Source organism: Narcine bancroftii, chromosome 13, assembly GCF_036971445.1.
Source record: "Narcine bancroftii isolate sNarBan1 chromosome 13, sNarBan1.hap1, whole genome shotgun sequence".
NCBI classification, from domain to species: domain Eukaryota; kingdom Metazoa; phylum Chordata; class Chondrichthyes; order Torpediniformes; family Narcinidae; genus Narcine; species Narcine bancroftii.
This window is the reverse complement of record NC_091481.1, coordinates 75,266,364-75,278,405: the sequence shown is the minus strand read 5'-3', so window position 1 is coordinate 75,278,405 and position 12,042 is coordinate 75,266,364. Positions and strand designations below refer to the sequence as shown.

The window sequence follows — 12,042 nt, the reverse complement described above, 5'->3', positions numbered from 1 at the left end:
TGTATGAGGGACCATGGATACACATGAGGAAACATGAAGGAGTGTGGACACATGTGAGGGACTTTCGACACAAGTATGAGAATGTGGAGATGCGAGAGGGAATGTGAACACACATGAGGGGATGTGAACACATGTGAGGGGACACGAATAGATACAGTGCAGATACAGACTCACATGGATACCTTGAACCTCGTCCCCACACAGAAAACCACAAACAGCCCCTTCTTCCACAATGTTGTGCTGACCTACACACCCCTAAATAAAACGAAACCCTCCCTACCTCGTAACCCTCTTAAAATGTTTCTTCCATCCATGTGCCTGTCTAAGACTCTCTTAAATAACCCTGTTGTTCCAGCCTCCACCACCACCCCTGGCAAGGCATTCCAGGCACCTACAACTCTCTGTGTAAAAAACAAACTTACCCCTGAATCCTCCCCTAAACTTCCCTCCCTTCACTTTGTACAGACATCCTCCTCCGGTGTTTGCTACTCCCACTCTGGGGTAAAGGCGCTGGCCGCCCACCTTATCTACGCCCCTCAGAATCTTGTAGACCTCTATTGTCTCCTCTCATCCTTCAACGCTCCAAAGAGAAAAGTCCCAGTTCTGCAAACCTTGCCTCATAAGACTTATTTTCCAATCCAGACAACATCTTGGTAAATCTCCTCTGCACCCTCTCCACAGCTTCCACGTCCTTCCTGGAATGAGGTGACCAGAACTGAACACAATATTCACTATCTCATCTTTACCGCATGAGCATGGCATGAACAATAAATAAAGGTGACTTGACTAAGTGTCATCTCGCCAATGTTTTGTAGAGTTGCAACATCACCTCTCTACTGAATTCAATCCCCCGACTAATGAAGCCCAGCGTCCCATAGGCCTTCAGAACTGTCCTATCAACGTGCACAGCGACCTTGAGAGATTTGGGCCCCATGGTTCCTCTGTTCTTCCACACTTAATTATCTGACCATTAACCCTGTACTGCATCTTTGAATCGACCTTCACACCTCACACTTATCCGGATTGAACTCCATCTGCCACTTTTCTGCTCAATTCTGTCAATATCCTGTTGTCAACTTGGCAGATCAGATACAATGTTGAGAAATGTATGGTTGTACCTTTTGGAAAAGGAAATAAACAAACAGATTATTATTTGGATGGGGAGAAAATTCAAAATTTGGAAATGCAAAGGGACTCGTGGGCCCTCGTGCAGGATAACCTAAAGGTTAACCACCAGGTTGGATCGGGAGTAAAGAAAGAGAATGCTATGTTGGCATTCATTTCAAGGGGAATAGCGCAAAGAGGTGTTGATGAGGTTCTATAGGGCACTGGTGAGACCCCATTTGGAGAACTGTGTGCAGTTTTGGGCCCCTTAGAAGGGATATAATGACTTTGGAGAGGGTACAAAGAAGATTTACCTGGATGATTCCTGGAATGCAAGTGCTAACATATCAGCGGCTCTTGGACGATATTCAATGGAGTAGAGAAGAATGAGAGGGAATCTCCTAGAAACACTTCAAATGCTGAAAGAATTGGACAGAGTCGATGTGAATAAGATGCTTCCCTTGTTGGATGAACCCAGGACCAGTCTTAGAATTAGAGGGCACCCATTTAAAACGGAGATGAAGAGAATTCTCTTCAGCCAGAGGGTCATGGGTTTGTGGAATTCGCTGCCACATGCAGCTGTGGAGGACCGATCATTGGGGGAGTTTAAAGGGGAGATTGATAGGTACCTAATTAGTCAGGGTATCAAGGGATATGGGGAAAAGGCCGGAATTTGGATCTAGATGTGAGAACAGTTTAGCTCAGGGTGGATTTGTGGAGCAGAGCCAATGGGCCAAATGGCCTACCTCTGTTCCTTTATCTTGTGAACTTTCAACACTATCCAAAACTTCTCTAACCTTGATATCACCCACAAACTTACCAATCCATCTTCTGCTTCTTCATCTAGGCTATTTATAAAAATCACAAATACCAGGGGTGCCAGAACAGATCCTTGTGGAACTCCACTAGTTGCTGACCTCTAGAGTACTTCCCGTCCTCTACAATGCTCTGCTTTCTACATGTAAGCCAATTCCGAATCCACACAGACAAGATTCAATGGATCCCATGCCTCATGACTCTCTGAACGAGTCTCTCATGGGGGACCTTGTCAAATGCTTTGCTAAAATCCATACATACCACATCTACCGCCCGACCCTCATCGATCTCCTTTGTTACCGCCTCTCAAAGCTCAATTAGGCTCATGAGGCATGACCTTCTCCTTCACAAAGCCAAGCTGACTGTCCCTGAGTTGACTGCACTTCTCCAAATGCTCATAAATCCTGTCCTTAAGAATCCTCCCCAATAGTTTTCCCACCACTGACATAAGATTCACTAGTCTGTAATTCCCAGGATTCTCCCTATTCCTTTTTTTAAACAAAGGGACTAACTACATTTTCCATTCTCCAATCTTCCGGCACCAACCCTGTTGCCAAGGAGGATGCAAATATCATCACCAATGCCCCAGCTATCTCCTTCCTCCTTTCCCATAGAAACCTGGGGTTTATCTCGTCTGGTCCCGGGGTCTTATGTTTTTAAGAAGATCCAGCATGTCCTCTTTCTTAATCTCAAGCTTGTTCTATTCTAACCTCACCTTGACCAAGGTCCTTTTCTCTTGTGAATACTGAAGCAAAGTATTCATTTAGGACCTCCCCAACCTCCTGGGAATGTTGCCTCCTTTATCCTTTAGCGGCCCCACCTTCATTCTCATCATCCATCTGTTCTTCACATATGTATAGATTGCCTTGGGTTCTCCTTAATCCTACACGTCAAGGTCTTCTCATGCTTCCTTCAAGCTCTCCTTTTTTAAGTTCCTTCTTGGCTACTATATAATTCTCATGAACTCCTCCTAAATGCTTCCTATATCTAACATATGATTCCTTCTTCTCTTAACGAGCTGCTCACCTGTTTTGTCAACTACGGTTCCATTTTCCTCCCATCTTTTCCCTGTCTCAGAGGGACAAACCTATCCTAAACCCAGTGCAAGTGATCCCTAAACATCCTTCACCTCTGTGCTTTCTCCCGAGAACATCTGTTCCCAATTTACTTTCCCTAGTTCTTGCCTCATCCCATCATAATTAGCCGTGCCCCAATTAAACACTTGCCCATTTTGTCTCTTTTTATCCTTGTCATAGCTATGCTAAAGCTCAGGGAGTTGTGGTCACTCTTACCAGAATGCTCCCCCACGGAGAGGCCCATCACCTGACCAAGTTTATTACCCAGTACTAGATCCAGTAGGGTCTCTCCTCTTGTCAGCTGGTCCATATACTGCGTCAGGAACCCTTCTTAGACACACCTGATAAATTCTGCCCCATCTATCCCTCTTCCAGTAAGGAGGTGCTAGTCAACATTCGGGAAGTTGAAGTCTCCCATAGCAACAAACCAGTCATTTCCTGCACCCATTCCAAAACTGGCCCACTGATCTGCTCCTTGGTGTCCTGAGGGCTACTTGGGGGCCCATAGATTAGTCCCAGTGTGGTAAACCACTGTAATGTAAAATTATCTGGCCAAGCACGCCTATTGGCTGGTTGTACCTGTGGCCCCTCCCCGCAGGCTCCTGAATAATCAACTCAGTGCAGGCCAGCCGATATACTATGTTCCCAAGTGAATTAAAGCTTATTTGTTTCTCCACAATAGTCTCCTGAGTGACACCGACTCAGTAGACACTCCCTCCACAGCATCCTCCCCTTTCTGCAGCCATGATAGTATTCCTGACCAGTACTCCCCCCTCTCTTACCTCCCATCCATCCCTTTTAAAACAACTAAACCCTGGTACCTGCATCAGCCAAGTCTCTGTAACAACCACAACATCATATTTCCACGTACTGATCCCCTTTATTCCTAATATTCCGAGCATTGTAATAGACACATTTCAAACCCTTCAACCAGCTACATTTCCCCAACCTGTCCTTCCTCAAAACCATCAACCCTTCCACTTTCTCCACTCACATTGTGATTTCCACCGCCCTGCCAAACTAGTTTAACCTCTTCCCCAACAGCTCCAGCAAACCTTTCCACCAGGATATTGGTCCCTCTCCAGTGGGATGAGCACCGTGAGGCAAAGCTGAGAGGATTTCATGGTGCGTCGGCTCTGCCCACAGTCCCATCCACACAGACCAGTCCCCACATTACCGTCCCTACAGACCTATCCCCAACCCCATCCCCATCCTCACAGCCCTGATCCCATCCTCACATTCCTATCCTCACAGACTCATCCCTACAGACCTGTCCCTGACCCCACAGCCCTGTCTGCACAGCCCTGTCCCCATCCCCGTACCCTCAGCTCCAGCCACATCCCCACATACCTATGCCTGACCCCACATCTCCATCTCCATTCTCACAGCCCCAGCCCTGTCCCCATCCCCACAGCCCATCACTGTACCCTCAGCCCCAGCCATATCCCCACAGACCCATCCCTGACCCCACATCCCCATCCCCATTCCCACAGCCCCAGCCCCATAGCGCCGTCCCCATTCCCACAGCCCTGTCCTATTCCCAACAGCCCCATGTCCACAGCCTCGTCCCCATAGACCATCCCTCTTCACACAGCCCCATCCCCATCCCCTCAGCCCCATTCCTGTCCACACAGCTCCATCACCATCCCAGCAGCCCCATCCCTACAGCCCTATCCCCACAGACCTCTCCACACAACCCCATCCCCCAGCCCTTTCCCCACAGCCCCCAAATGGAGTCACTTCAATCTCTGCTCTTGCTCATAATGACCTGACTATCCTTGTCCCTCTGCACTGGCCCAACGTTATCCCGAGGAACACCTTAGCATTCTGCAGATCATGGGTTTTACGTTCTACTGCAGATGGGTGACGTGGTTAGCAGGGACAAGTTGGGCAAAGGTCCTGCTGTGTCCATGTAATTGTAGTTCCACTGCTGTACGACAGTGACACGGGGATAGACAGGCAGATACACTGACATACGCCCACACAGAGGCTGTGATGTTGAGGCTTTCTTAGGCCCTGGTGAGACCTCACGATGTATTGTAAGCAGATTAAGGTTCCTCGTTTAAGAAAGGATGTGCTGATGTTGGAGAGGGTTCAGAGGAGGTTCACTGGGATGATTCCGGGAATGAAAAGGTTATCATATGAGGAGCGTTTGACAGCTCTTGACCTGTACTTGTTGGAATTTACAAAAAATGAGTGGGATAGCATTGAAAGATTTTAATGTTGAAAGGCGTGGACAGAGTAGATGTAGAAAGGTTGTTTCCCATGGTGGGAAAGTCTGGGTCAAGAGCGCACAACTTCAGGGTTCAAGGCGTCCGCTTAGAACAGAGATCTGGCCCTCTTTGACTGGCTAGAGGTATAATGCCCAACACATAGAGCAGCTGGGTCTATTGTCCAGTAGGATGAACCCAAGCTCCACTCCAGGTCATGAGCCATAGACAACAGTCAATTACAAGATGTGTGCCAGTAATGGGTTCAGGGGTTTATTAAATTAAATTAAATGTTTCAATGTATTTAAATGTAGGCATCCAGCACGGTAACAGGCCCTTTCAGCCCACAAGCCCGTGCTGTCCAATTATACCCAATTGACCTACAATCCCGCCCCCCCCCCCACATTTTGAAGGGTGGACGGAAAGTGGAAGATGGGGAGGAAACCTCACGCAGACACGGGGAGAACGTACAAACTCCTTACAGACAGTGTGGGATCCGAACCCCGGTGCTGATTACTGGCGCTGTAACAACTGCTATCCCATTGTGGTGGACATGTCCGAATCAATCATTATTAATTCTTTCTTTCTCTCATAATTAATCGGGAGGTCGAGAGGTGGCAAACCCTGTGGTTGTGTCTTTCTGCTATATTCTATAGTGTGTGTGTGTGTGTGTGTGTGTGTGTGTGTGTGTGTGTGTGTGTGTGTGTGTGTGTGTGTGTGTGTGTGTGTGTGTGTGCACGCGTGCGCACGACCCCTCTGGTGATTTTCCCTCACAGGTAAATAAATGTCATGTGGTTGATTGCACAGCGCGGTGGAAAGTGTGCTGACTGGCTGCATCATGGTCTGGTATGGGGGGGGTCACCAATACCTCTGAGCATAAATCCCTCCAAAAGGCAGTGGACACAGCCCAGGACATCACAGGTGATTAACAGTGGTGAGGAGTATGTTCCTTCAAAGGGGCCAATGGCAAGGCCAAGGGCAGAGTGTCTGCTTGCTGTGGGTGGTCTTGATCTTGAACGGCAGATGCAGTGGCTTCCGGCCAGGTTCCCACTGGAGGGCCACATGACCCTCTGTACTACAAGGCCCCTCCGGCCCGTGAGCCCCTGTTTAACCCCCCAGCGTTGGAGGGTGGGAGGAAACCAGAGCCCCCAGGGGAAATAGCATTCAGGTCACGTGCCAACTCCAAAAAAAAAGCAAACCCACCCTCCGGGTCTCTGGTGCTGTGATGGCGCAGTGATAACTGAAATCCATTCCACCCCCATCAACTCTTCTCCAGGAAATCTCACGCACATTAGGGTTAGGGATAGGGTTAGAGTGGTCTCTATATAACCCTAACCCTAACCCTAATGTGCGGGGGATGGACGGGCAAACTGAGCACAAGCAGCAGCGGAGGTCGGGATCGAAGCCGTGTCTCTGGGTCTATGAGGCAGTGTCCTTGGGTAAGAGGGGATTGGTGTGCTATTTGGTCATATGAGGAGATCCGATACATCAACAAAGACTCTTGAAAACCTCTGCAGGTGTACTGTGGAGAACATTCTGACTGGTTGCTTCACTCCCTGGTATGGTGGCGCCAACACTCAGGACAGGAAAAGAATACAAACAAGGGTGACAAGAGGCAGTGCTAACAACAGTTAGCATAGCAGGGACCGAACACTGTTGAGCATCAGTGACCGGGGTTCGAATGCAACACTGTCTGTAAGGTGTTTGTACGTTCTCCCCGTGTCAGCGTGGGCTCTGATTTCCTCCCACTGTTCAAAAGGTATCGGGGGTTCTAGCTTAATTGAGTGTAACTGGGTGGCACGGGCTTGTGGGCCAGAAGGGCCTGTAACTGTGGTGTATGTCTAAACTCTAAACATTTTTGAACTGAGCCTGCGAAATCACGGGCAACTGACTTCACTCTATCGAGGACATCTATATGAGGCGGTATCTTAAAAAAAAGCAGCTTCTATCCTCAAAGACCCCAACATCCAGGCCATGCCCTCTTCACTCTGCTACCATTAGGAAGGAGGTCCAGGAGTCTGAAGACGAGCACTCAGCGGCACAGGGACAGCTTCTTCCCCTCCGCCATCAGATTCCTGGATAATTAATGATCCACAGACACTGCCTCAATCTTTCCTATTTCCATTGCACTCATTTATTTATTTTGAAATGTTATCTTTGCAATGAGATGCTGCTGTGAGACCTGTGCACGTTTATGACAATATTTCCCTATTCTCTCTCTCTCTTTCTGCCCGCTCTCAGTAGATCAGAGACCATGGTCATCATCGAGCACATTGAGGGGAGCCGCATTGTTCACCTGCCAGAGGACGAAGATGAGGACAAGGAGGAGAGGGTTCTGGCAATGCTGGGCATCAGTGGGACAGTGCTCAACCTCCTGGTCATTATATTCGTCTACATTTACACCACGCTGTAGTGGCTGGAGGCAAAGACCGCAGCGGGGGAGAGGACGGGACGAGGAACACCCCACCTCCGTGGACAGCAAGTGGGGAGTTTGCAGAGGCTGCAATGCTGGGAGTCCCTGACGGGCAACACGGCCTCTGACCTGGCCTCGATTCCCCAGGTGGATTTAAGAACCCTTGGCTCCTCGGGTTGGAGAGAAACCCACCTCCTGCACATTACAAGCACAACGGGCAGGGCCTGTGGCCAAGGGTTCCGATGGGCACCAGGGCCACTGCAGGAGGGCTCCCTGCCTTCGAGTGCCCAGGGCTGGGCTGAGCGGAGGTACCTGGCAGCCTCGGGTCTGGGGGCCTGGATTCCTGGTCTCCCCTCGGACATGGACAGCAGAGGCTGCTGGTGTGGTCTCCCCAGCAGCAGGGTCCTTGACAGGATGAGGCGAGCATTGGATGACCTGCCCCTCCAAGGGGGAATGGGGAGGGAAGGGAATGAGGGGAGGGGACAAGGGGGGAGGGGAAAGAAGGAGGGGGGAGGAGATGAGGAGAGGGGAGCAGGTGGATGGGTGGGAGTGCAGAGGGGTGAGGGGAGGGGGGCGGCTGAGGAGAGGAGGCGTCTCTCCCATTTCCCACATGGCTCCACCTGCTATTTACCATTCTCACTGCAAGGAAGCATGCGAGCACATCCCCCTCCCCAAGACCCTCACCTGAGGACCCCAACCCTGAAAGACCCCAACTCCAAATGACTCCCACCATGACTCCCTCCCCAAGAGACTCCCATCTCGTGGACCCCCTTTCCTGAGAGACCCCCACCCCAAGAAACCCCTGCCCCTCCACCTTGAGAGGCTAACCCACCACCCCGAGACCCCCACCCCTCCACCCCAAGGGACAACACTCCCCAATCTTCCTGCTAACTGGCCCCTGAGCTCCACCCTCCTTCCCAACCCCCTGACACCAACGTGCATTTGTATAGCGCCTTCCACTGCCTCAGGATACCACACACCCAATTCCCACCCAAGAGCAGTTCACAGCCAGTAAAGAGTCCTTCTGAAGCGTGGCCCACTGCGGCCCTGCTGGAGGTGATCCCAGCAGTGGCAGGGCACCGGTGACTGGATGGTCCCCAGGCTGTGGTAAACATAGACACACCCTCCCTTCCTTTCCCTGCTGGGAGGTCCTCAGTCCCCAGCCCTGAGAAGTCCAGTGAGCTGTTCCAACCTTTGCCATGAGGGGAAGGAGTTGGATTTCGTTGACTGAAAGCCTTCATTTAAATATAAAAGTCAGAAATTCAGCCCCTCTCTCCACAAATCCCCCCCCCCCCCCCACACCCACCACCACACTGCCACATAGAGATTGGAGACACACACTACTGATCCTCGTCCCATTCTGCTGCAGGGTCTCTGCTGTTAGGCTTCCTGCGTGAGGGAGAGCTTTGCTCGGGGGGGGGGGGGGGGTTGGCTGAACTGCCCATAGCTAAGCCCCGATCTTTCAGCCATTCCCATCTTTGTAACCCTGTCTCCTTTCCTCCCCAGCTCTGTCTGTCTGTCTGTCTCTCTCTCCCCTTTTCCCTCTGTCTCCTTTCACAGGGCCAAAATCAATTCTCACCTTATCATATTAGTTATAGCAAAAGTCCAAAAACCAGATGCCAGAAATCCAGACAATCCAGACTTCCAGAAAGCTCCCGGCTTTTGCGTGCATGTGGCATTGCCAAAGAGCCACATCTGTACTGCCCGAGAATCCAGAAAATCCAGACCGACCCAATCCCTGAGCAGTCTGAAATTTAGGGCTTTTACTCTAACGCCTTTTGTCTGTTGGTCTGGACTGCTCCCCCTCTCTTTCTCTCCCCAGCCTTTACTGAGATGTCTGCCTGCTTTCTGCTTACACCTTGAAAAGGGGGCTCAAGTCTGAAACGTTGGGAATGTATCTTTACCTTCCATGGACGCTGCGAGACTGGCTGAGTTCCTCCAGCATTTCTGTGTGTTTTTGCTACAATCATGGCGTCTGCAGACTTCTGTGTTTCATTCCCTGTAAGTGCCTATGAACTCGAGTCATTCCAGTGTTACGCCCACTGCTGGCTCCACTGCTCAGCCCCTGTTTGCAAGTCACATGTTGGGCGATTAAAGTGCGTTGGGCTGTTGAAGGGAGATGCGGGGGGTGGGGGGGAGGCAAGTTCATCTTTATACAGGTGCTTTCGGCCAACCCATTGCCCCCCCCCCCTCACCCCTAACATGCAAGAGGTGATCTGCCAGGAGTAGTGGTGACAGCAGATACCATGGTTGTGTGTAAGAGGCTTCCAGATATGCAGGGAGTAGAGGCATGCATCATGTCTGGCACAGGCTTGTGGGCCAAAGGGCCTGTCCTGTGGTTACCCTTCAATGTTCTGAACCTTTAGAGGAGGAAGCTTGTCCGAACCTGGCCAAGGTTCAAGGGCAGCTTGATGGACGAGAGGTAACATTTAAATTTAATTTTTAAAGACTTAGACATACAGCATAGTTACAGGTCATTTTGGCCCTCGTGTCTGTATTGCCCAATTACAACTAATTGATCTGCAACCCCCGGTATGTTCAGGTCCGAACCCACTGTTCCTTCCCAAAGGTTTCTCCCTCTACCAGACCTGAGGCTCGATCAGGACAGGGAATTCTCTGTGGCAGGTCCCAGCACCCTCCAAGGCCAGGCACCCCTTTTACCACCATTACACCCCCCTCCCCCTCCAGTATCTGTACCGTACACAACCTGAACCGCAGTCACTGACCCGGGTTAATGTGACAACTGGCAGGTGGGAATAAACCCAGGGACGTGGCTCACCCAGTGGGAAACTCCAGCCTCATCCAGAGGGCCACTCCTGCCTCACCCAGAGGGAAATCCCATCATCACCTTAGCTAGTGGGCAATTCCAGTCTCACCCAGTGGGCAATTGCAGTGCCATCTAGTGGGTGACTGCAGCCTCACCCAGTGGGCACTTCTGGCTGCACCCAGTGGGCAACTCTGGCCACACCCAGTGGGTGAATACTGCCTCACCCCACCCTTCAAAGTGGCCTGACAAGGTTCCAAACCACCCTGTGTGGAATGACCAATCACTGTGCAAACCTGCATTTCCATGGCACCTATCTCTGGCACCTTACTGGCCACTGAAGCAGCTTGCCACTGATGTTGAAGGAAACGCCACAGGCAGCTTGCACACGGCAACATCCCAGATGGACCAGTGAGACGAGGGCAGTTTCACCGACAGTCATTTAGCAGAATCTCCCTGGTCACTTCTAAGGTGGGGTGGGGGGGGGGGGTTTCTACACCCAAATCTTACAAATAGGGGGAACCTCAGTTTAACATCTCATGCCCAAAAGTGTGGCATTCCATGGGCACCACACTGGAACCTCAACCCCTGGTGCTGGGCCACAATCATGGTCCTCGCCAGATGCAGCCACATCTGTATAGTTGGTGGCCAATAATCACCCCTGGAGCATCGCAAGACCAAGAGGGCCCTCAGCGTTATTTAGTTGGGGTCTTGTCTTTCACTCTGTTCGCTTGCCGAGCCAAGAGTGAATAACTAATTTTCATTCACTTGGTGTTCAGAGTGGAGGAAATATTGTCCTCTTGGATGCAGAGTTGGGTGGAAAAGTGTCAGGTGGAGTTCAATCTGGATAAATGTGAGGTGATGCATTTTGGAAGGTCAAACCTGAAGACTGAGTACATGGTTAATGGTCAGATATTTCAAAGTGCAGAGGAACATAGAGACGTGGGGTCCAAACCCATAGATCTCTCAAGGTTCCTGTGCAGGTTGATAGGATAGTTAAGAAGGCCTGTGGGACACTGGGTTTCATTAATATGGGGGGGGGGGGGGAATGTGTTCAGGAATCGTGAGGTCATGTTGCAGCTCTGGCAACACTTTGAGGTCATGTTGCAGCTCTGGCAAGACCACACTTGGAATATTGCGTTCAGTTCTGGTCACCTCATTATAGGAAGGATGTGGAAGCTACGGAGAGGGTGCAGAGGAGATTTACCAGGATGTTGCCTGGATTGAAAAAATAAGTCTTATGAAGCCAGGTTAGCGGAGCTGGGTTTTCTCTTTGGAGTGAAGAAGGATGAGAGGTGATTTAATAGAGGTCTACAAGATTCTGAGAGGCATAGATAGGGTGGACAGCCAGTGCCTTTTTTTTCCCAGGGTGGGATTATCCAACACCAGAGGACATCGGTACAAAGTGAAAGGAGGAAAATTTAGGGGAAACATCAGGGATACATTTTTCACACAAAGAGTTGTGGGTGCCTGGAATATATTGCCAGGGGTGGTGGTGGAGGCTTGATGAAAGAAAAATAGAGGGTTACGGGGTAGGAAGGGTTTCAAATTTTAGGTGTATAAGGGTCAGCATGTCATAGTCTGAAAGGCCTGTACTGTACTGTAATGTTATAACCTTGAACATTACAGCACAGAAAATGGACCCTTTAGCCCTTTTTG

At 50.4% G+C, this 12,042-nt stretch overlaps 1 protein-coding gene across 1 annotated transcript in view; it reads left to right on the top strand.

Moving 5' to 3' along the window:
* Positions 1-7,727, top strand: part of tunar (TCL1 upstream neural differentiation-associated RNA) — a 49,696-nt gene extending 41,969 nt beyond the window's left edge. Inside the window, exon 2 of the mRNA XM_069910114.1 lies at positions 7,451-7,727. Within this exon, the coding sequence (XP_069766215.1) occupies positions 7,461-7,619 (159 nt within the window). The 5' untranslated portion in view covers positions 7,451-7,460 and the 3' untranslated portion in view covers positions 7,620-7,727. The remainder of the gene's footprint in view (positions 1-7,450) is intronic.
* Positions 7,728-12,042: the final 4,315 nt, after the last annotated feature.